General features: G+C 44.4%; 1 protein-coding gene across 1 annotated transcript in view; it reads left to right on the top strand.

Moving 5' to 3' along the window:
* Positions 1-25,829, top strand: part of DOCK8 (dedicator of cytokinesis 8) — a 231,266-nt gene that overhangs the window by 92,498 nt on the left and 112,939 nt on the right. Inside the window, 7 exon segments of the mRNA XM_030292591.1 lie at positions 3,194-3,260; positions 4,218-4,367; positions 8,925-9,005; positions 10,136-10,295; positions 12,531-12,667; positions 15,786-15,879; positions 16,628-16,790. Coding sequence (XP_030148451.1) covers positions 3,194-3,260; positions 4,218-4,367; positions 8,925-9,005; positions 10,136-10,295; positions 12,531-12,667; positions 15,786-15,879; positions 16,628-16,790 — 852 coding nt within the window.

Here is a 25,829-nt window from a genome sequence, read left to right as displayed (position 1 = left end):
CCTCTCTCTCTCTGCCCCTCCCCCATTCATGCTCTGTCTCTCTCTGTCCCCAAAAAATAAATTAACGTTGAAAAAAAAAATTTTTTTTTAATAAAAAAATAAATAAATAAATAAAAGACACATAAAATGTCACATGCATTATCAAATAGACATACATTTTAAAATATGAACTAAGTAAACCAAAGTAAATTAGAGTAGCTTTTCCTCCACAGGAGCAGACTGTCTTGCATGCCCACCGGACGGTCCATTGCAGCCTGCTCCTGCAGACTGCCACGCTAGAGAAGGCTTCCACCTCAAATCACAGACTCTTCTGAAACTATTAAGTTCTAGATGTTCTATCCAGGCAACAGCACGTGAGCATAGTATTGTTTCACGCCCTCGGGGGAGGGCATCGGTGTCTTGAAGTGAATTCACGGACCCCTAACGCAGCCCCTGGTTTGCACTTCGGGCATCTGGACTCTGGACTCAAGGCTGTGTCTCAACCCCCGGGAGCTTCTCTGGGAATTTGAGTTCTTCCTGATAGATGAGGTTGTTACCCGGGATGATCTCGAGGTTCCTACCTGCCCTGCACTCCTGTGATGCCAATGCGGAGCCTCCCCAGGTCCTCTCCTGAGAACGTGAGCGGGCAGCGCTGCTCACCCTGGGTCCTGGGGGCTCTCTTGATGTTGCAGCCCCTCCCCCCAGCCGGCTCTCCCAGCGGGGGGAGGGGCAGAGGGGCTTTTGTCTGTAGCAGGACAGGAGGGGCCCCATGAGCCCGCAGTCGGTCAAGTCAGGGCTGCAGAAAGGCAGACGCTAGCCCTTGCAAGCCAGCCCGGAATGCTAGCCTTGCAGCCGGGCCGCTGCCTGGAAGGGGCCGCCGGTCTCCTCCCTGTTGCCGGGGAGCCCACCCTGTTGTGTGAGGCACTGGTGCACCCCCAGCCGGCCCCTCGTAGGTGCAGTAACTATGCTATTTGGGATTGGAGGAATTCTCCCTCGTGGTGTCCCTTTGTCACCAAACTTTCTAGACCTTTCCAGCCAATACACAGCAGCAGGTCTCACAGGGGGGAGAACATGGCCACGAAGACTGACATGTATTATTTGAAAAAAAAAAAAACAAACAAATAGAGCCTTTTGGATGTCTCTTAATGAAAATCATCAAGTGTGGATTTCTGGTGATGTTCTTCCCAGTTGCCAACGCAGACCTCAAGCAGAAGCGAGGTGTTTACCCAGTATGCTTGGCCCACTCAAGGGGCTTAAATAACATCCATATCGACTTAACACCTGCAAGAAGAGAGATGGGCCAAAGAGATTGGCCCAGCTACTCTGTCCCACTGCTCTGCAACAAACTGGCTGCAAAAACAAAAAAGAAAGCAAGTTCTTTTTTAAAAAAAAAATCATTTTCTTTTAATTTCTGTACTTATTTTGAGATAGAGAGCATGAGCGGGGGAGGGGCAGAGAGAGGCGGGGGGAGAGAGAGAATCCCAAGCAGGCTCCGCGCTGTCAGCACAGAGCCCCATGCAGAGCCTGAACTCACGGACCGTGAGATCGTGACCCCGGGTGAAACCAAGAGGCAGACGCTCAATCGACTGAGCCACCCAGGCGCCCCAAGAAAGCAAGCTCTTATAGGTCAACCTGCGGTGTCAACAGATGAATAGTAAGAACTTAATGACAATGCTGAGGCCTTCCATTTCCCCAGTGACGCTGACCTGCAGAATTTTATTTCTACTCCCACGGATTTTATCAGCTGGGGAATTTTTCAAAAACTGCTGAGATCTAGCACTGTCACTGCTTTGCTCTTGAGAAACATGTAAAGCCTCAAGCAAAAAGAAAGAATCAAGCTGATGCCATATCTGCAGATGTCTGTAGCACATGGGAAAAAAAAAAAAAAGAGGATGACAACGAAGTATTTGTCTAATTTGCATTTTATGTGGAGAAATCTTTTTTTTTTTTAACATTTATTTATTTTTGAGAGAGAGAGAGAGAGAAAGAGAGCACAAGCAGGGGAGAAGGAGAGAGAGAGAGAGACACAGAATCCGAAGCAGGCTCCAGGCTCTGAGCTGTTAGCACAGATTCCGGAGCGGGGCTTGAACTCATGAACCGCGAGATCATGACCTGAGCCGAAGTTGGCCGCTTAACCGACTGAGCCATGCAGGCACCCCTGGGGGGAAATCTTTTAGTGGAAAATTTATTATCCCCTTATGCGAAGTAACCTCAGCTCAGATGAGCTGTCTTGGTGGTGAAACCAGTGTGTGTCAGATTTACTCAGGGAGCTTGCTTTCAATGCAGACTTTGGGACACCTTCCACCACTGTTTCCCCCCAAGAGAGAAATTCTGGTTCAGGAGATCTCAGGGGGGACAAAGAAACCTGTGTTTTAATAGACAGAGTTACCCAGTGATAAAGCCCTCCTCTCACACATGCCTTGAAACAAAACTTGGCCTAATTTACATGACTTCTGAGGCACTGGTGGTCCAGGGCCTGGTTACTGGTGCTCTCAGATGGCCGTATCCAAGGTCGTGGGTTGTTAGCCTGAGACACTTGGAATCTGCACATCTGTGCTCCATGTGTATGCTATAACATGTGGGGAGGGATTATGCCTCGGGTATGCGGTCTCTTCAAACCCACCCTTTCAAGGGCAATGGGCAATTAGGGCCAAGAATTTTCTAGCTCTCGCTGGACCCACTCAGCTCAGTGTTTATTGGCCGTGCTCGGTTCCCTGCCCCCACCAACTACTAACTCAGAAGCTCCCCTTGCAGTGGAATTAGGAAAGGGCAGACGTTCACCCATACAGACGGTCCCTATCAGTCCAAGGAAAAAAACCAGAAGTTTCCTTTCTTCACTCTCTGAAAAGCCTTGTCCCTTAGAATTGCATTCATAGGGATTCCTACCCGAGCGATAAAGGGTACACTGTGAACAAAGCCTTTACCTGAGACAGAGGCTTCACCATCAGAAAGCTCAGGACCATTCTTCCCTATCTCCCCTGTGGTGCCACAAACAAGTGCTTTCTAGGAGAATGTAGCCTCCACCACGATCTCCAGTAAGTAGGAAACTTCCACGAACCTCCCATGAATCTCCCAGTGCAGCTTCTCATCTGCGCGGAGTGATCCAAATATTTTGGGGAACGATTGACATTTTTAGCCGGTTTATGTAACGAGTCACCGTCAGCAAATTCAAGATCATCTAAGTTAAAACCCTCTTTCTTCCTCTCTCTGACAGGTTCGAGATTGAAGTTGAACCTCTGTTTGCCAGCATCGCCCTCTACGATGTTAAAGAGAGGAAAAAGGTAAGGAAGGAACAACCCATCCCTGAGGGCACACTTAACTGCTCGTGATTTTTCGGGTTCATGTTTTCAGATGTCACTTCTATGCAACAAAAACATCAGATCTGAAAGCAGATGACCTTTGGTACGTCCAGTTGTACTGGGAATGCTGGTCGTTTATGTTCTTTGAAGAATCTTAAAGGGAGAGCCTGTTGGAAGTGGTGGCCTGTTTGAGATCGAGAGAGAAAACAAATAGCATATGGGATGACCAGTGAAACAAGGCAATTTAAATTCATTTTTAACAGGGCATATGTGTAATGTTACCTCGGTTTGGGAGCTTTTACGTTGTGGAGTAGCCTCATCACAGATGGAGGGCGCCATCCTGTGCGGTAAATGTATTAATTTGCCATTGGAGAAAGACCTCACCAACTGTGATGTGCTTTTTTTTTTTTAATGTTTATTTATTTTTGAGAGAGAGACATACAGGGTGTGAACAGGGGAGGGGCAGAGAGAGAGGGAGACACAGAATCGGAAGCGGGCTCTAGGCTCTGAGCTGTCAGCACAGAGCCCGACGTGCGGCTCGAACTCACAAACTGTGAGATCGTGATCCGAGCCGAAGTCGGACGCCCAACCGACTGAGCCACCCAGGTGCCCCTTTTCTCCTCCTTCTTGACTGTAAAGTAACCGAGGGCAGAGACGGCGTCCTTCCCTTCTTGACTGCAGTGCCTAGCACATCACTGGTGTTCAGAAGATAAGGACGGGTTGATAAAAATGTAAGTGTTTCAAGGAACACCTCTCAAACAGCTCCAGAATATCTAAAAATTGTGACGAAATGTGAATCAGATTTTCCACCAACCCCTAGAGACGTCTGTGATGACCCTCGTTTTGCAACATTTCTTTGCGGGGTTTTACTCTTCGAACCTACTTAGACCATGAGAACAACAGGTGGGACTCATTTTTTGCCTTGTTCCTTGTTGACAGATCTCGGAAAATTTTCACTGTGACCTGAACTCTGACCAGTTCAAAGGATTTCTGCGTGCTCACACGCCCTCTGTTGCCCCGTCGAGTCAGGCGAGATCTGCCGTGTTTTCCGTCACCTATCCGTCCTCCGACATCTACCTAGTCGTCAAGGTAGTTAAACACAATCTCGTTTGTACGTCGGGCATTCGGATGCTTCATTGTTGTGTTGTTCCCAGAGCACGTTGGAGATGTCAGAACGTATCCACTTGTTCTCTGTGCGATTCGCTGTCCGCTTTTCAACTTGCCCCTTTTTCCTTTCCAAGCAAATTCTGTGTGGGATACTAGAGCAACTGTGGGTTTTGAAGGCCTACAGTCTTGATTTTGAATCCTGGCTTTGAAGCCTTATCGCTATAGGACTTGGGGTAATTACCCAAACCTTGCTGAGACTTGGTTTCCTTATGGGTAAAGTGGGGATGATAATCCTGCCCTCTGTGGGCCGTTGTGATTGCGGAACAAAGCCTGGAACATTACAGGCCCCCTTCCTCCTGGCCCAGCTCTTCCTCCTATGCTTGGTGTTCAGCTCTGGGAGGCTGCTGTGGAGGAAATCCAGATAGACTTTCCCGACTCCGTTCATGTCCTTTTAGACACCTGTAGTTAAATGTTCCCAAGTCCAGGCTCTGACAATTTAAGGTGTGAGCTATACTTTCTGTATTTTACCCTCCCTTTCGAGCACCATGTGACAGACTGCGTATGTGCAGTGGGACTCGAAATCTGCCGGACAGTTCCAAGTACAAGGACCTTTTGTTCTCAGCGGTACTCTTTTTTCTGATGTGAGAAAACCGGAGACTTTGTCTACACACCCAAGTGCCTGGTTAGAGGTTAACAACTGGATATTTCACTTACCTTAAGCCAAATATTTAGTCTTACTGTTTACCCCAAAACTGCAAAAAAAAAAAAAAAAAAAAAAAAAAAAACCAAAAAACCCAAGATTCAGGTGTTTTGTTTTGTTTTTTTAAATTTTTTTTTTAACGTTTATTTATTTTTGAGACAGAGAGAGACAGAGCATGAACGGGGGAGGGTCAGAGAGAGGGAGACCCAGAATCCGAAACAGGCTCCAGGCTCTGAGCTGTCGGCACAGAGCCCGACACGGGGCTCGAACTCACATACCGTGACATCGTGACCTGAGCCGAAGTCGGACGCTTAACCGACTGAGCCACCCAGGCGCCCCAAGATTCAGGTGTTTTGATTTCATGTACACCCAGAGTTCTGGGTTTGGAACCTTTTGTAGTTAACACAGTGTCTTACCTCCATAATCGCATTGATTCCCCCCATGACCCCGTGAGAGTAGCATATCGATTCCAAAGAATTTAAGTGACATGGAGGCCAGCTAACAAGTGGCAGATGTCTCGGTGTGTGAGCTGCCTTTTCACCATTCTACAAAGACTCTGAAACGTTACTATTGCTTGAAGAGGATCTGTTTAAGCTTTTAGGAAGCATTAAAGTTAAAATCCTATTGCTAAGAAGACACATCTGTTGTTGTCAGACTTCACATGTATCCATTTTCCTGCAATATTATTACTTAGACATGTTGGAAGATTAGCTTCGAACCCACCCTGGCACCCCTGTAGTTAAAGTTTTCTCAGCCTGGGAAACCAAAGACGCTAGTCCCATAGAGCCGGATTTTGCTTCAGGCTCTGTTTCTTAGTGGATGACTTTATTTTGGTAAATCCATCATAGCCTGCTAAGTATCGGCAGCTACCTATAGGTTACTATTAACTTGCTTAATATATTCCAAAATTTTCAAATGTACAAATGCATTCATTTGGCCATAACGAGCATTCTGTCAATTGTCTGGATACAGGGAAGACGTTTAAAGCTCAGTAAGACAGGCCCTGGTTTGCCTCTGGCTTCTTTTCCTTTACTGTAATGGCATCATTGCTGTTTCTTTCTGTCTAAATACAGAGCAAATGGTGTGTAATATTTAGCAGGCAGATGCCATGCAATAAAGAGGAGCTCTTTCTTATTTTTATTCCCAGGCCGAACACCAGGTTCTTTTCATTTCATTTTATTTTTTGAATTTTTTAATGTTTATTTTTGAGGTGGGGGGAGGGGCAGAGGGAGAGGGAGACACAGAATCGGAAGCAGGCTCCAGGCTCTGAGCTGTCAGCACAGAGCCCGATGCAGGTGTCGAACCCACGAACTGTGAGAACTGAGCCGAAGTCAGAAGCTCAACCAACTGAGCCCCCCAGGTGCCCTGAACATCCAATTCTTAACTGTATTTTAGGTAGCGTTTCCTGGCTTAGTATTGCATATACCATTGCTTTGAAAGATTATCCAGGCTTAAAGGTTGTGTTTCTCAGTTGAGGGATGGAGAATAAGGATGAGATTTAAAACTTTCAATATAGGGGCGCCTGGGTGGCGCTGTCGGTTAAGCGTCCGACTTCAGCCAGGTCACGATCTCGCGGTCCGTGAGTTCGAGCCCCGCGTCAGGCTCTGGGCTGATGGCTCGGAGCCTGGAGCCTGTTTCCGATTCTGTGTCTCCCTCTCTCTCTGCCCCTCCCCTGTTCATGCTCTGTCTCTCTCTGTCCCAAAAATAAATAAATAAACGTTGAAAAAAAATTAAAAAAAAAAAACAAACAAAACTTTCAATATAAACATGGAAGGCATGGTACCAGCCCTTCTTGATCTGACAAAAATTCCCTGGTAATTCCAACGCACCCCTTTCCCCTGCCTGCCTTGGTTGTAAGGACACATGTGTTTGTTTTACACATAAACATGATGGCCATACCGTGGACCCTCATAGCAGCTGCAGCACTTGTCACAAAGTACCTGGCGTTACCCTGTCCACCCCAGGGAAGGGAACAGTACCTGCTGGTCTGGTCAGATCTGGAGTCTCCCACTTTCAGATTCTGGAGACCCCTCTCCTGTGGTCTATACGTGACTAATACACTATACACGATTAATGCTTGAAGCATTCCCATTGTTGCTGCAGGGTCCTATTAAAAGGTTCTCCATCTGTGTTCAGATTTCATGTCAAAGACCACATTTTTAGCCACTGACTGCATGGGAAGACCAACTTCTTCCAGTTTTTTCCATAAGCTCCCCACTGTGAGCTTCAGTAGAAGAGGGGCCAAGCGTATCTTGTTCACCACCTATCTCTCCAGCAGCTACCGCCCCAAAGGTGCTCAGCCAGTGGTTTTTGAATGAATGAATGAATGAATGAATGAATGAGTGAATGATTGCTGACTAGCAGTGATACTGGTCAGACTCTAGCTCAAGAGTTGTGGTGTGTGTGCTCAGCCTGGGGCATCTGGGGGGAATCAGCCTTTGTGAGAAGTGAGAGACTTCCGGTGTGTGGTTTCCCTGGGACGGAGAGATGCCCAATGAACAGCTCCACACCACTTTCTCTGAACGCCACGAAACACCCTCCATCGCTAGGGTATTCCTGGTTTAAATACTATCTGGCAGTGCCTCTCAAGAATGTGTGCCTGTAAGTGATGAATCGCGGGAATCGACTCCTGAAGCCAAGACTCCACTGTATATGCCGAACGTTAGCTAATGTGACAATAAATTGTGAAAACAAACCAACAAAAAAGAATCTGTGCCCGATGGAATACGTTAACCCAGATTTCTTCTTTTTTTTTTTTTTTTTTAATTTAAACTTTAGTTAACGTATAGCGCAATATTGGTTTCAGGAGTAGAACTCTGTGATTCCTCAATCACCTACTTACAATACCCAGTGCTCAACCCGGCAAGTGCTCGCCTTAATCCCCATCCCCCATCTAGCCCAGCGCCCCACCCACCTTCCCTCCAGCAACTCTGTTTGTTCCCTGGTCATTAAGAGTCCCAAATTTTTTTTGAAGCAGCATCTCAACTGATGTCTAATCTCAACACAGGCTAATGGGATCAACTCCACTTGTTTTTCTCTTCAGGCTTCAGGTTTAACTGCATTTTCTTGGAGCAGAGGGTTGGGAAATTTCAGATTGCCCCTTTCCTTTCTCCTAAAGAGGATGGCCACATTTATGGCCAGCCAGATCGTTTACTTGAAGCAAAATGGAAGAAGATATTCGACAGTGGTGACATTAATTCATATTCCCAGCCAGTTAGCAAAGTGAAAAGCTGTACCATCCGCTGTTTTTTTTTTTCCCATGTCTGTTAAATCCAGAGAAGCGGCCCTAATAGGAAATACAAGGGAGACAATTACAGATAATTTATTCTCTTCATTTATTCATTTTGTGGAAGGTTTTAGTCCCCAACCTGACTTTTACAGAGGCCATATCTCTTTTTTACATTGTAAGCAATAATAAAGAAAATGAGTTTTTCCCTTCTTACATATGTCTCATGGGTTCTGTTTTATAAAATAACTTTTATTGCATTTTTTATTGTAGGCATAATACACGTTTATGGTTTAAAAATAGAAAACACACATAAGCAATAGGAAGAAAATAAAAATAGCACATAATCTCAGCATACAAAGATAACTACTGTTAACATTTGCTGTGTATCTACAATCATCCTTTTAATACACCTTTATGATTTTTTTTTTACACAACTATGGGGTACTCTTCATGCCAATTTTTTTCACACTAATTTTTTTAGATCAAAAAACATGTAATACGAACATCTTCCCTGTCATCACATATTGTCACAAAATTTCGTTTTGATGGTTGCCCCGATGCCAATGTATGGATTAATTCATGAGTTTTGTTTTAATATTTTTGTTGGTAGATTGAAAAAGTCCTTCAGCAGGGAGAGATTGGAGACTGCGCAGAACCCTACATGGTTATCAAAGAAAGCGATGGTGGAAAGGTATGATGTTGGGGTATTACTAAATGGTGACATTTTAGAATAAGCAGACATTTTCCCCAAGTTCCACAAAATAGTTAAGTCTATAATATGTCCCCATAAGAGACATTACTAAATCGTGTCTTTAAAAAGAACGAAGAGAAACTGGTCATTGATGATAACTTTTTAAAGAAATAAATTCTTGAATTCAACAAATGATGACATATCCACCAGCATCTAAGAAAAGTTGGCTAGGACAAAGCCACATCCTGTTGTGTTGGCTCCAAGGCTCTGACCCAGGTTGCGAAGGCCACAGAGACCTCACGAAACTGAACCATGCCTGAGCTCTACTGGACTTTCTCAATGGTAGCAGCCAGTTTCCAAATATCCTTTCTGGTGTGGGTATTTAGAAATAGGCTGAGACTTCTGTACATCATAAAATCACATAGAAAACATAGGTACTGAGCCTGTGAAAAGGACATCCTTTCTCAGCAACCATTTGCAAAAGTTTCCAATGTGACTTTTAAAACATGGCCTTTCTGGAATACTACTTGGCTTAATCAGTGTCCTGCTACGGACTCATAAATCTCAAATAAGATTTATTGAACTCAAGACATTTATTTTTGAAAACTTACCTTCTATTCTGAACTTAGAAAGAACAGCTTAGAAGTGTGGTCAACCTAATAAGGAAGTCGTTAGCAACCTTTATACGTTTTTCTGGAGTTTCCCAAGGCAACTTTTGAAAAACAGGCTCTCTTGAAAGCTTGGTAGATAATATGTGAAATTTTTCATTCCAGAATTTCGTCGTGCAAATCCAAGTCCTGTGGCTAGCCCCTAAAAGAGTCACTTGTTGTTTAGCTTGTATAACAAGCCTTAGACGACAATGACTTCTTTTTCTTCTTCTTCTTCTTTTCTTTTTTACTTGAAGGTATATTTATAATTAAATATTTTCTTTAAACTCTTCCATTTCAAATCTGCATTTTCTTATCAGCTAGACTTCTAGGATGAGTTGTATCTTTTTCCTGCCTATTCACTCTTTTTAATCAGTTGGGTAGAGATTTTGGAGATGGCTGTCCTATTCATAGCAAAGACCATTGATTTCTTGCTGGCACCATATAGTTTGTCTCTGCTTGTCCCTTTCTACTTTCTTCTAGAGTAAAGAAAAGATTGAAAAACTGAAACTTCAGGCTGAATCCTTCTGCCAGCGTTTGGGGAAATACCGGATGCCTTTTGCCTGGGCTCCCATAAGCTTAACAAGTTTCTTCAATGTCTCCACCCTGGACAGGGAGGTAACCGATGTGGAATCCATGGTTGGTAAGACTTTCAACTGCAGTGGGCAAGGGGGGTGTCCCAGGGTACTAACTCTGAGGTCAGCTGCTTATTAGTGTGGGCTTGGGGTACAGTAAGGTATGAAGAATGGGAAGGAAGAGGAAGATAAATAGGATGAAACACTGTTGTGACTGACTTACAAATGCTTGAGCGGCCAGTGGTCCCCAAAGCAATTATCGTGAACATTTGTGGAGCTGAAATACACTCTTATAGTAAGATGTTTGGTTGGAATTTTCTGGACGCTCTGACACTTTAAAAAGTTAATTTTCCATAGCCACCTCCATTTCAAAGTAAAATTTTTGAATTAACAAAGTGTAGTAACTGTCTGCAGTGGGTTCAACAATGCCACCGTGGTTGGCTCGTCAGCGTAAGAAAAGCCACACTCAGATAGGGCTTCTGAAAGCAAAACTCAGGTTTCTCAGTAAAATTTCCAGTCCCTTCAAGTTTGGTGGTGGTGTCTTTTTTTGTTTTGGGTTGGTTTTGCCACGTGCAGTGAAAGAGATGCCAAGAGAATATTTAGTGACTGTTCCAATTTTTTTTACCCTACTTCTTTTCATCACTTCACCCTTTGTCTGAGTCATTAATTTCCTGAACAGGTTGGGTATGGAAATGTTCAAGAGGGTTCAGAGTTTTCAGGTCAACCCACCCCACCTGTGGGGGAGTGTCTGTTGTCCTCAGTGTCTGTGTGTCCAGCAAATATTTAAGGCTGTGCACTTTTCTCCTGCATTCCTAAGCCCTGACATTTCTGAAATGCTGCCTGTAACGGGGGACTGGAGGAAAAGGCACTTTGTTATTGCTGCCGCTGTTCTGGATTATTGTTGCGTAACTGCCAGTCAGAACTGCTGCGTTATTTCTGATTTACCAATAGCAAACCTCACTTTAGTGAATCCTGACCTTCACACCATGGGGTGTGTGTGTGTGTGTGTGTGTGTGTGTGTGTGTGTGTGTGTGTTTAATGCCAACTTCTATGTAGATCCAGGTAGCCTTACCTGAAAAAATGATGCATAGACTTCAGAGGGCACTGTGAAGTAGGTGATTCAGGCATAGGGTTTGCTGAGTCCTCAGTAATCTCCAGGTCAAGGATAAATTAACCTAACGTCAGAGGCTGCTTCCTAAGAAGAAATTGGGAGGTGCGGTGTATTATACCGGGGCAGTGTGGCGAATGCAGGCGGGCAGTGGAGGCACGAAGCGCCTCCCAGCATCACAGCAAGAATTAAGGGTACGAGAATATTCAAAGAGGGGGTGTGGCAACATTAGCGTTCCCAACAATTTGACCATTCACAACAGAACCCCTTAATTTTGCAGTACAGAAGCAACAAGATCCCCCTAAATCACAAACAGGGGTAACACATAACTAGACAGAGTACCGGGGTCCAAGCCGAGGTGTGGGCGTGACTCAGGGTTCTACTCCCTGTTAGACGGGTCAGCAGAAGGAAGTGCACTCAGGGAGTGCAGAAGAAAGCCCAGATTCAGAACGTACACGGGCCAACCCTAGCATGTTTCGGTCACAGTCCCAAATGCATTCAGGGGCATTCGCGTACATGGCTCTCCCAACGGAGGGCGAGTGTAAAAATAAAACAAAAGCAAACACTGTTGGCTCAATAACGCTCATCTGCAGACCCAGCCCTGGCCGCAGTTTGGCCCTTGCAGGGAGGCCGACCCTGAGCTCCACGTGGGAGGGGACCGCGGCTGCTCGTGGCTTCTCCACTCAGGTCACAGGAGGACTAGGGACCCCAACCAGGGGACTGAGAAAAGTAAGGCCAGTGGAGGGAAATTTTCATTCAAAACAACGATGGTCACGTTCGGTGTTCTGGCATAGTGACTTTGAACATCTCTTTTATGTACATTGAGACTAAGGTAACATTGTACGTCAACTACACTTCAATAATACCTTCTTGGGGTGCCTGAGTGACTCAGTCGGTTAAGCGTCCAACTCTGGCTCAGGTCATGATCTCATGGTTCATGAGTTCAAGCCCCGTGTCAGGCTCTATGCTGACAGCTCAGAGCTTGGAGCCTGCTTCTGCTTCTGTGTCTCCCTCTCTCGCTGCCCCTCCCCTCCCCCTCCCCCGCATTCTCTCTCTCTCAAAAATAAATAAACATTAAACAAAATTTTTTTTAATACATTCTTAAAAACCTATCTTTTACATGATAAAGTTAATGACTTCTGTGTATTCAAACAGAAAGGCATATGCTTTCGAATGATGATTGTTTTCCATACAGGGAGAAGTTCCGTGGGGGAGCGGAGAACTTTGTCCCAATCTAGAAGGCTTTCTGAAAGAGCCCTCTCCTTGGAGGAAAATGGGGTCGGATCCAACTTCAAGGCCACCCCCTTGACCATTAACAGCTTTTTCAAGCAGGTATCTCTTCACGTGACAGTGTGTCTGGATTTCTCCCCGCGATGGCCTGGGTGTTGGAGCCTAAAGGGGGAGGTATATGTAATGATTAGGGGAGCATGTTAGTTAACCTCGTCAAACCTCAGTTTCGTTACCTGCGGAACAGGAAGGGCGGTGCTTGTTTCTTGGGGCAGTTGGGAGTGTTCGATGACACGAGGTGTGTAAAGCTCTTCACACGGTGACCGGGACACAGCAAGTGTTGGCTCATTTGATTGATGGAAGGATTCATTCCCACTAATGCAAACTCTCCTATTTAAATTCTCACGGTCAGTTCATCTATGAGGCTATGAAAACTCTCTGGTGGAAACATCCCTTTCCCCCTTGGTCTTGGGGTTTCCTGGCCCAGCTGTTGTCCCTCTCGCTCCTGTTCCATGCGCAGGCTTTCCACGTTTCTGCCATATTTATTTGCTCATAGAGGGGTGACCATTGCAGATAGTGCTTTTTATTAGCTCAATAGACATTGAGGTCATGTAAAAACCACAGGATCTCTTAGAGTAATCAACTTCATAGAGACAGAAAGTAGAACGACGGCTGCCAGATGCTGGAGGAGGAGAGGAATGGAGAGTTGTTGTTTAATAGACACAGAAACCTTCGGTTTTGGAAGATGAAGGAATTCTGGAGATTGGTTGCCCAACACCATAAATGTACTAACGCTAATAACTGTCCACTAAAAAATGGTCAAGATGGTAAGGTTCATATTATGTGCATTTGTTTCTGTTTGGGATATCCCCCTTCCCATTGTATTGCTTTGGTTGGGGTGGGGGCCAGAGTATCTAACTGACATTTCTCATCTGTACCTGGGAATAAGACCCACCCACCTACTTTCCCGAGCCTTTGGATTAGAGCTCTTGCCCTTGAATCCTTGAATCCTTAGCAGAATACCTGTCTCATGTAGGCACCCGGAGAGTAGTATCGACACTTAGTCTTCTTAATCAAGACACATGTGAAGAAAATGAGGATAGGAAGAAGATGGAAAGATGCTTTCTCTATCTTCAAATCTTTGGAGAAGGAAGGAACCTTACTCTGTATTGTTCCAGAGAATAAGGCACGCAGGAGTGGATTTAAGTTACTGGGAGAGAAACCTTTGGCCTGGATTTCTATTGGTCACACAGACTTCCTAAGAAGGTAGTAGAAGGATTGTTGAGAGGCTGGGAACAATAGGTCGGGAGTAGTAGAGAAAGAATTTTTTTTTCCCCTTGTAAAAGGTGTCTTTATTTTATTACACTCCTCTTTCATTCAGTCATCTAATTGCAGATTTATGATCAGTCTTTTGTTTCTTGTCCATGAAATGTCCCTAGAAGGAATTTTTTTAATGTTTATTTTTGAGAGAGAGAGAAAGAGAGAGAGAAAGAGAGAGAGAGGATGAGGGGGCAGGGAGGAGCAGAGAGAGAGGGAGACACAGAATCGGAAGCAGGCTCCATGCTCTGAGCTGGCAGCACAGAGCCCGATGCAGAGTTCGAACTCAGGAACCACGAGATCATGACCTGAGCTGAAGTCAGACGCTGAACGAACTAAGCCATCCAGGCGCCCCAGAAGCAAATGTTTAATTGTCTGTCTTAGCCTGTGACAGACCAAATGGACAAATCAATCTGCAGAATGGTATCATTTATCGAACACTACACCCAGAAGCACTCTTCTGAGCCCTGTTAATATTAAGTACACTCCTGTATTCCTCCCAAGTAATCCTTTGAGGTAGGATCTATTATTATCCCATTTTACCAACAAAGAAACAAGCCTAGAGAATGCAAAGTCAGGGTATAAAAGAACCAAATAAGGTAATTGATAAGGCATATCAAATTGAAGTGCTTAAATCTCTACCCTGATAACAATGAATGCACCTTCTTTTAAACTTTGCACAGAGCTTTATTTTATTTTATTTTATTTTATTTTATTTTATTTTATTATTTGTTTATTTTTTTCACGGTAAGTGCACTCCTTAATCCCCATCACCTACTTCACTCCTCCTCCCACCCCCCTCCCCTCTGGTAACCATCAGTTTGTTCTCTAGAGTTAAGAGTTTATGTCTTAGTTTTCCTCTCTCTTTTTTCCCCCTGTTTTCATTTGTTTCATTTCTTAAATTCCATGTGAATGAAATTGTGTGATATTTCTCTTTCTCTGACTGACTTTACTTAGCATTATTCTCTCTGACTCCATCCATGTTGTTGCAAATGGCAAGATTTCATTCTGTTTCATGGCTGAGTAATATTCCATTGTATATATATATACCACATCTTCTTTATCCATTCATCTTTTGATCCACATCTTTTGATGTGCATTTCCCTGATGATGAGTGATGTTGAGCATCTTTTCATGTGTCTGTTGGCCATCTGGATGTCTTCTTCAGAGAAATGCCTGTTCATGTCTTCTGCCCATTTTTAAATTGGGTTAGTTGTTTCTTGGGTATTGAGTTGTGTCAGTTCTTTATATATTTTGGATACTAACCCTTTATCAGATATGTCATTTGGAAAGATCTTCTCCCATTCAGTGTAGCTTGCCTTATAGTTTTGTTGTTTGTTTCCTTCATTGTGCAGAAGCTTTTTATTTTAATATAGTCCTAAGAGTTTGCTTTTATTTCCATAGCCTCAAGATACATTATCTAGAAAAATGTTGCTATGGCCAGTGTCAGTGAAATTACTACCTGTGCTTTCTTCGGGGATTTTTATGGTTTCAAGTCTCACATTTAGGTCTTTAATTTTAGTTTGCTTTTGTGTATGGTGTAAGAAAGTGGCCTAGTTTCATTCTTTTGCATTTAGCTGTCCAGTTTTCCCAACACCATTTGTTGAAGGGACTGTCTCTTTCCCATTGTATATTCATTCCTCCTTTGTTGAAGATGTATTGACCATAGAATTGTGGGTTTATTTCTGGGTTTTCTGGGCTTCTATTCTATTCCATTGCTATATGGGTCTGAGAAGGAATATTTCACAAGAGGTTGAACTAAATTATTTCAGCATTGGCTGCGATCCTAATTTCAATGAAAGTGTGTTAGAATAAAACTTAAAGATCAAAACCTTCCTGGAAATTGTTGGCCCCTACCCAGGAGCCCATGGTGCATTCTTGCTAACCCTAACTTCTCTTTTTGCAGGAGGGGGATCGCCTTAGTGATGAAGACTTATTCAAGTTTTTGGCTGACTACAAAAGATCTTCCTCCTTGCAGAGAAGAGTCAAGTCAATTCCAGGTATGGATGGCTTGTCTTTTCCTCTCTAGCTTTGCCAAAGCCACTTATGAGTAGACACATTACTTGTCTGATGCTACAGTTTATAAAATAATGTTTGCTAAATGAGATGTGGGATTTTGCCATAGGAGTTCAGAGTCTGACTTGGTCTACTTTCTTTGAAAATCTGTGTCTATTTCTATTTCTGTTTCTACTTCTCTTTCTATTTCTATTTTTACTTCTATTTCAGGAACATCATGCTCTAGATCTGGTGTCTCGGATAATCAGATAATTGAACAGAGGAGCCTCTTTATCAAATAAAATATTGTACGGAACTTGTAGTTTAAAAAGAAAAGTGAAAGTGAGCTGCCTTGGTAGAAGATGAGAGCATCTTCCTTATTAGCAATTTGATAGTTCCTGAGGCACTTCTGCAGCACCCTGGGGTACCAGGGAACCCAGTTTGAAAACCACCAGTAGTCACGTGTGTGTGTGGTATTATAGTGTGGTAGCTTTGAAATGAAGTTTAAAGATCCATTTCTACTCCTTGTACAATTTCTTGGTTTTTAATTTCTAGAAACTGAATCTCAAAAGTGGTCATCGCATGATCTTTCTCCAACTATCAGAAATTAGCTGAGAATTCCAAAATTCTTACACTCCCACAACTTATCCCTTTTTTTTTTTTTCATAAAAGAAATATAGTATAACGGTCTTTCTTGACTCCCGTGGAACATGACAGCGTCTTGACTGAAACAGTTCTGTTTTCCCTCTGTAGGCTTGCTCAGACTGGAAATTTCTCCAGCTCCAGAGATCATCAACTGCTGTCTGACTCCTGAAATGCTGCCAGTGAAACCTTTTCCTGAAAACCGGACGCGTCCCCACAAAGAGATTTTGGAATTTCCAATCCGGGAAGTCTATGTCCCCCATACTGTGTACAGGTAAGAAACTAAGGCTCGTGGAAAACCTTGGAACCCACATGTAGAGTTTTGTTTGGAGAATGCGCTCATTATCCTTCAACTGATCTTCTCAACTTCCTTAAGTTTGGGGGAAAATGAAATAGGATGCTTACATAACTACGGATAATTGTTAGATCAGTTTCTAAAAATGGGTTATCTAATTTTATTTAACAACGTGTTACATCATAGTTGGAATTTGGGATTACAGTGAACATATTCCTTCCTGAAAGGAAATAATCCTGCTAGTCATTACTTTGGTATTTTATACATACAGAAGGACATATTAGGGAGACCAGTGTGACCAAAAATGTTCTCACTGTCTGAAAGAAAGCTTTTTAGCTCAGACCAGCTCTGTCCAGTAACATTTATAGCAGTGATAGAAATCTTCATTACGTGTGCTCCCCAGTACAATAGCCACTAACCACCTGTGGCTGTTCGGCATTTGAATTGGGGTGCGTGCAATGGAAGAATTGAAATTTTGATTTTATTTAACTTTATTAATTTCACTTTAAGTTCAAATGGTTGCACGTGGCTGATGGCTACCATATTGGACGTCACGGAACTAGACGGTAAAAACCTAACAAGTTAGGCTGCCTCGGTTTCTTAGAGTGCCTTCTCGGGGGGCTGGGGTGGGGAAGCTTGTCAACACACATCTTCCAAAGCCATTGCTGCTCATATATATTATTTTTTATCTTGAGAAAAAAACTTAAATGCAGGGAAAAATGTTAGAACAGGTGCCTTTCCTCTACCGTCTAGAAATGACATTTGTTGTTTCTTGTATTTTGTATACATACACATGTACATTCTTACTGGTTATATTGAAGCCTCCTTTATCCCCAGCCTCAAGTCCCAGACTTCTACCTTGCCTCCCAAATGCCGCTGTTAACCATGAACTTGGATGGGTTCTTTCCTCTATTTTCTCTGGTTTGAGACACATACCCATATACATACATGTACCTGTGAACCCTGAATGATATTATTCTTATATTCATTTTAAATGTACCTAAATAGCTTTATACTCTATGTTACCCTATACTTTCATACAGCAGTATGAGTTTTCTTCTCTATTATTGTGGATTCATGAATTTTATTGATGTGGTGGGTTGCACTCCATTACAGTCATTATCCTGTATAGTTACTCAGTTTGTCACACATATCACCAAGGGGAAGTCCTTAACAGCTTGTGTTTTAGAAATATTAATACAGATTCATATAGCATTTATTTTTTAACGTCTATTGATTTTGAGAGAGTGTGCATGCACCTGCATGAGTGGGGAAGGGGCAGAGAGAGAATTAGAGACAGAATCCCAAGCAGGTTTTATATTGTCAGTGCAGAGCCCCATGTGGGGCTCGATCCCATGAACTGCGAGATCATGACCTGAGCTGAAATCAGGAATCAGAAGCTTAACCGACTGAGCCACCCAGGTGCCCCTATGTAGCATTTAGTCATTCTTTTTAACTGCTGTATAGTATTCCTTTGTGTGAAGATGCCATATTTTACTTATCCATTTCCTGTTTTTCTATTAATAGATATTTCTGGGGTTTTATTTTCCAATTTGGGGCTCTTACAAACCCTACGCAAGGTGAGAATTTTTGCGTTTGTCTCTCTGTGCACATGTGTGAAAGTGTCCCTAAGCAACGTCCCTTAAAGTGAAATTACTGGGTCACCAGTGATACACATTTTCAGCTTTTCTCATACTGCCCCTTGTTTCTAAAACTGTACCAGCGCGCAATCCTTCCAGCAGGACAAGTGAGCTGATTCCCCAGACCCTCATGCGTATTTGCCAGTATGACGTGTGTGTATGTGGGACTGAAACGCAAAGAATTTCAAAACTCACCCAATTCCCACCCCCACCCTCACATTTCTAGATGTGCAGAGAAGGTGAGTGATTCACTGAGGCCGAAAATTACAGAAAGGAATATAAACAAGCATCCGGTCAGTTTGAAATGAGTCTCTTCATGGGGTGCCTAGTGGCTTAGTCGGTTAAGCATCCGACTTCAGCTCAGGTCATGATCTCACGGTTCGTAAGTTCGAGCCCCGCATCAGGCTCTGTGCTGACAGCTCAGAGCCTGGAGCCTGCCTCCAATTCTGTGTCTCCCCCTCTCTCTGCCCCTCCCCTGCTCACACTCTGTCTCTCAAAAATGAATAAACATGAAAAAAAAAATGAGCCTCTTCCTTTCAGTACCAGTAAAGTCCACGCGGTCATTTCTCTACCTCATCCTTTCTAAAGCAGCTCTCCGTGGTCTTTTCTCATTCCCTACATACAAACCCAGCCCCAGTCCCTCTCTTTAGATAAGTATTTCTGGGATAGTGGTTTCAGCTCCCCACTCCCTAGGGGGAGATGAAGGCATGAAAATGTTTGCTTGTGGAGACTGTGTTTGTATCTTTTTAGAAACTTTATCCTACCTTTGGAAAAGGAAATACTTGTGGCGGAATAAACTTGCATCAAATGAATTCTTAGTCAGCTTGTCCTCAGCACTTAATCACCCAGGGGAGGCATTTACAACTCTTTCTACTCCTTGCTGCAAACATAATGCCTTAATGACATCACAGCGGGACTCAGAATGCATTAGTGCACCTGATGATTCAAGGGATGGAGGGGTACTAACCAGGACAAGTCCGGACAGATTTCTCTGAACCCGACTTGGCATCAGGAGAAACGGACCCGCAGGTGCCCAGTGAAGGCGCGCCAAGGCCAGCCCATTAGAAACCAGGTCTCTTGTTTTCCTTCAACACCTTCTCTTGGCTCCTAGGCTGCCATACTTTCTAGCTTGTCTAAGGAAGGAGCGTTACAGTGAACTTGGCTCAGAACCTCTTAGTGGGGAAACATCAAGGAATTTGAAGAGCTTCTTGTCCAAATCTTTAGAGTGGTTTCAGTTAGGTTGGTCTTAGCAGCAACCCAGCCCTGGACGAATCTTCTCCCTTCCTGTATCTCCCTCCCATTTCACAAAATAGAAATGGAAGCCTCGGGTTAGGTCTCAACTGCGGGTCAGATCAGTGAGCGGACTGTTGGCCTTTGCTGACCCACTCTTCTCATTTCTGTCAAAATCCGCACCCCTCCACCCCACCCCTGCCTTTTGTTCTGTCTCATCTCCTTATACCTCAGGAAACTCACAACTTTGTGGCTTTTCTATCCCCTTCCCCTCTGGTCAAAGTGTCCCTAAGCAAGGATCTCTAAACCTGTTTACAGTATGGGATCAACAGTGGGTTTGTCCTAAAGCCTTATCTCTCCTGAGAGTCTTATCATGTAACAGGGACAGCAGTTTATCTTTCTTTTTGAAAAGTTTTCCTTTGACTTAGTGGGATTCTGGATACCATCCTAAGGGTTTGGCATTGGGGAACTCGCCCTGTTGACATTGCTGTTTCCAGGTCTCTGATCCTGGTCACGGCTGCATCCATCTACCAAAATCAAACAAATGAAGATTAAAATTTCCAGAGCCGGTAAATTCAGGCATAATGCTTTGTTTTACGGAGGGTTGACCTCATGAATTTGAAATAATGGCTTCGCTTGTCAAAGTTCGATCTACCTGGAACTTGGGGAGAGTGCGTCTTGTGGGTCAGGCAGGGAATGCCCGAAGGTATCACATCCAGCATTTGAATTTCAAATTTGTGTAATTTTCACCTAAACTGCAGAGCTCCCTTGGCGGAGGGAACTATTACGTGGATCTAATGACAGATGGAAATTTCCTGGCCTTGAATGCGAGTGGTGGCCGGAGTCACACATATTACAGGACTGTAATACGGGTGAGGCTTCTAGTGAACACCGTGTGAGTAGAACTCAGTAGAACTTCTTTTTTTACCTGTCTTAAAGGCGCATCTGCCATGGAGCCTCAAACAGAATCGGTTTAGGATAGGCTGAAACTGACTTCCTGTCCTCAGTCCCCGCCCCCATCCTTCCTACCCCCTCGTTCAGGGTCACCACCTCGTCTGTTCTCTGTGGATGCCACCGTGGTGCCTCTGCCTTATTCAGATTGATTTCAGGAGGAATCTGCGTGAACTGTAGGAACACTACCCTGGGCTCCAGCAATATCCCCCTGAGCCAAAGCGGGTCGGTGACGTGTAAAATAAACATTCTAAGGGAGGAGGTGAACTTGGAGTCAGAAGTGCTATTCCCAGGAGCGGCCGGTGTCTTCCAGACCAGGGGCCTTGGCCCCATGCGGGCCCCGTGCTCAGGCACAGGCGTGGAGGCTTGTCCCGCAAGCCTCGTTCCCTGCCACAGACCCAGGCCGGGCCCTTTGCAGAGTCGCCAGCAGGACAGTGATGATTGTGAAGAACATCGGGGAAAATGAGGTTGGTAAACAGGATTATCCAAATCTGAGTTTGGCACCCCTTTCTCCACGGCCAGATGAAGAGAGCACCAGTTGTTAGGCCAGAAACATGTTTGAGCCCACTCCTGGCTCATTTCCCAGGGACGCCCAGCAGCTGGTAACGGGGACACCAGCTGCTGCCTTCCGGTGGGGGCACGGGGGGGGGGGGGGAGCAGGGCTGTCGCCAAGGCCCAGTGCAACCTTTCAGGACGTCTCCTTCTGCAGCCGCCACGGGGGTGTGTGCGGAGATCACAGGTGCTGAGGTTGTAATGAGCTTGTTAATCTCCTCGCCGTCCCTTTAGCTGGTGATTATATCAGAGAAAGCCACATAAAGTGCGTTTTCATCTCTTAGCCCAGCCCCCAGAAGCCTCTGAGGTCTTTTCATCCAATTAGCTGACTTGCAGCGGAGGACCGTGCTTGCCGAGAACAAGTGTATCAGTTAGAACATGATTTCTTTGATGGATAATGAGCTGTTTGCAGGCCTCCTCCTATTTAGCTGAATGTTCTCAGACCGGCCGTCTGCATTCCCAAGGTTCGCCTGATGTCTGGTTGAACAGGGAGGTGCCTCCCGTATCACAGGGAGGGGGTCTGAAAACGACTGGCAGACCTGTGATGCACAGAGATACAAAGAAGGGCGTAGGAGAAATGTGGGAGCGGATCCTGCATGGGTGTCTGGAAGGTAAAATGCAGCGAATACGATTTATAAGGAAAGGAATGAACCAGAAGTAATTCTGGATGAGGTGGTCAGGAAGGAGCTGGGCCATGGTGAGTGGACGGTGTCCTTGAGAGAGACTTTTATTTGGTCCAGGGAAGGGGACTCCCAATCTGAGCTCAGCCGGCCGTACGTCTGCACTGGACGTTTTCAGCACTGTGTCTTGAGGCTGGGGGTGTCTCAGGGTCCAGTGCGGGGAATTATTCTATGCGCTACCAAAGCAAGCACAGCGGGAAATTAATAACACAGTACCGGGGGCGCCTGGGTGGTTCGGTGGGTTAAGCGTCCGACTTCAGCTCAGGTCATGATCTCGTGGCTCACGAGTTCGAGCCCCGCGTCGGGCTCTGTGCTGACAGCTCGGAGCCTGGAGCCTGCTTCGGATTCTGTGTCTCCCTGTCTCTCTGCCCCTACCTTACTCACACTCTGTCTCTCTCAAAAATAAATATTTAAAAATTAAAAAAAAAAAGTGCAAATGCCCAGCCCCCACTGGGAGACCCTCTGGAGAGGATCAGGCAACTCCATCCACCTGACTTGGGAAGCAATCCCAACATACCCTGGGGTATCAGGTGAGGTGAATTTGGCAAAGAGAAAGTCCTGGTTTATCAAGACGCTGCAACACAGCGGGAAACCTCTCCACATGGGGACAGTATTTTTACAGCATAGCCCAGATGCTGCCAGCACTCCAGCATTCCTGCTAATTAATAATTGGTGGTTTCTGATGTGATTGGCCCTGGTGTAAGTCACTATCAAACAATACCTTCCTTAAATAACTGTCGAAATGACAACTCCCCATTCTTGTTTCTTGAGTCGTTTGAGTTTTACTTATTTTGGAACACGTAGCCTATTCTAATGGTTCACAATTACTAAAGTACAAAAATGCAGAGTGAAAATTCTCTCACACTCCTAACTTCTAGCCATCCAATTGCCTGCCTTTGGGACACCCTTTTAAAGACGTGTGTGTGTGTGTGTGTGTGTGTGTGTGTTTATATCTATTTGTTTTTATTCTTTTATTTACTCTATCAATATTGAGTACCTACAGTGTGCCAGGCCCTTTTCTAAACACTGGAGAAATACTGGTGAACAAAATAGATGAAAATCGTGTAAATTCCACCGTTCAGTCCTGTTTTGGGCCCATGGAAACGACCATTGTTATTAGTATGCATCCTTCTGGAGAGAAACAGTATCTGTACGAGCCAATATAGCCCTGGTGTTTTTCCCTTCACAAGGGCAAGTATAGCAAAATCTTCACCCCGTTCTGTACCTCGATTTCTCGTTGAATACCGTATTGGGGAGAGCACTGCTGTGTGAAAACATAGAACTGCCTCTTTTTTTTTTTTTTTTTACAGCTGCACTGAGTCTCTTTCAGATGGATCATGATTTATTTAGCCCATGATCCTGAGCATCTAAGATGTTGCCAATCTTTTGTAACAAATGATGTTACAGTGAAAACAAACCTTCTATAACTTTTCACACCTGTGCAAGCCTGTTTGTTGGCTAAATTCCTGCTTGTCACCCTTTCAAGGGATCTTTAAAGAACTCTAGCAGAGTTCTTTAGCCTGAAAACCCAGTCCTGGGTTTTTACTAGTCTTAGCAAGCAGTTGCTTGTGGAATATGGGGTTTATTATAAACTAGCATTTCATTTGGAACAATAGTGCCACACAGACAAAAAGCAAAGAGAATTCCTGGCGCCTGAATTGTCCAGATACTTAAGTGCCCGCGCTTGACTTTGCTGTGGCAAGTTGGTCTGAAGAGTAAATTGGGAACACAGTCTCACCTTCCCGATGCCTTGCTCCAAAACTCGGGTGTCCTCCTCCTTTTTGGAATGAAAATCAGGAGGGAGCCAGTTAGCTAAGATGGCTTACCAAGTGCAAGTTTTGCAAAGCCAGCCTGCCACCACAATATTCAGCCACTTGAGGGCACAATTTGCTCACTTTCTAGGTGTAGACACACCTAGTTATTTTTTCCATTTCAAAGTAGATGGAGTCTTGATTTATTAAAGGAAAACACACCTTTTTTTTTTTTTTTTTTTTTTTTTTTTTTTTTTTTTTTTTTTTGCTCTTGAAGCACAGGACCAAGAAAAACTGGAAAGTATCCCCATGTCCCGGAAGATGGCTATTGTCATTTTTTGCAGAGACAAGTATTCTAACCTGTCAACATCTGCCTTCTTTCCTTTGTCATGACCTTAGAAATCTGGCACGTTTCAAATCACTATGTTGTGCATCTAAAACTTAGGTAACATCATGTGTCCACTCCACTCAGAAAAAATTCTTTTAAAGAAAGGACGTGAGTGAGACAGTAATGAACTAGTGTCACAGAGGGTTCTGTGTTCGGAAATGTCACCGATGCCACATGTCACAGCCCCACATTTGTCCCTGGTTTATACTCATTCCTTTTGTGTCCACTAAGTGTTAGTATGCGCGTCCTACTGAAAGATCCCATTCTGTGCACTGAACGATGGTGAAAGTCATTTTTCCTTTGGATCCTTCATACAGCGCTCGGCAGACAGGCTGGTGCAGCGTCCTGTTTGGACACAGACGGGCAGCGTAAGGTGGATGGGGCAGAAGCATCAGGGAAATGGTAACGAAAGTGAGACCCATCTGGGCCCACATTTGATGATGATGATGATGGTGATGTTGAGCAGTCAGCCCAGATTAGAAGGAGCCTCCTAAAATTCGAAAAGCCTGGTTTCTTTGATTTCTAGACTCTTGTTATTTCTTTTATTATTATTTTCACATGCGTTCTTTGAAGTGGCTTGTCCTCTGATGACATATCCTTCAGAGAATTGTTCCCTCTCACTTCCTGCATCGTGCAGGGGGACCGTGCAGGGGGAAACATCTTCCCTCCTCTGTAGCTTTTTCACCCTCAGTTCTGACTTTGTTGTGTACTTGATACATGATCTAAAGGTACAGGCTCATCCACTCTCCGCCAGCCGTGTTTGGCCATCTCTAAAGCAGAGTTATTTAAAAAAAAATTATTTATGTTTATTTATTTTTGAGAGAGAGAGAGACAGAGCACGAGTGGGGGAGGGGCAGAGAGAGAGGGAGACCCAGAATCTGAAGCAGGCTCCGGGCTCCGAGCTGTCAGCACAGAGCCTGACGTGGGGCTCGAACTCAAAGACTCTGAGATCATGACCTGAGCCGAAGGCAGACGCTTAACCTGATTGAGCCACCCAGGGACCCCTAAAGCAGAGGTATTTTAACAGCCCTCCATAATAATGGACGTCCTGTGCTTTCTGGGCCTCAGACCTCACCCTTGGCCTTTCTCAGCAGAAGTCACAATGCCCTGAGGCCAAATATTAGACGCTCTGTTAGGGTCTTCCCAGGGGACAACGTGGGTACCGGTTGGGACAAGGCTGGCTAGCCCCATAACACAAAGTGAAATATATTTTATTTCAAATTTTACTGATTTAGATTCAGCTATTTACTGATAGGTAAGCGGGGATGGACTGAGTGTTCCAGTGTAATGTAATTTTTGAAAATTATACAGTCGGATTTCATGGATATTTACCACTGAAAAAATGAATTTCACGTACCCACCAACCTAAATACCAAAAAGGTTATAAAACCAAAAATGTGCCCGTTCCACCTCATTTGTTTTATGTTCTTTGTTTGACAACCTTCAGGAGGTAAACTGGGATCCATGCAGCTGTGTAGGAAAAGCCATCTTCTAGTTCACTAAAGATGACAGTCGAGGAATTCAACTTCCTGGCTCATTTGAATGGTTTTAAAGAGATTTCCATGCCTCGGGCTAAAAATTAGACATTTAGCAATAAGAACATCTCAAAGCTGATGTCTCAGTGTTTCCTAGAGTTTCTTTTTTGTTTTTAATTAACTTATTTATTTTGAGGGGCGAGGGGCAGAGAGATAGGGACAGGTAATCCCAAGAAGGCTCTACGTAGACAGATCCCAGGAACCATGAGATCGTGACTTGAGCTGAAAGGAAGAGCCAGTGGCTTAACCTGCTGAGCCGCCCAGGTGCCCGAGCTTCAGGTTTTAAAACCT

The sequence above is a fragment of the Lynx canadensis genome, chromosome D4 (genome assembly GCF_007474595.2).
Source record: "Lynx canadensis isolate LIC74 chromosome D4, mLynCan4.pri.v2, whole genome shotgun sequence".
In the NCBI taxonomy this organism is placed as follows: domain Eukaryota; kingdom Metazoa; phylum Chordata; class Mammalia; order Carnivora; family Felidae; genus Lynx; species Lynx canadensis.
The sequence above is the reverse complement of the archived record's forward strand: the minus strand, read 5'-3'. Positions and strand labels throughout refer to the sequence as shown.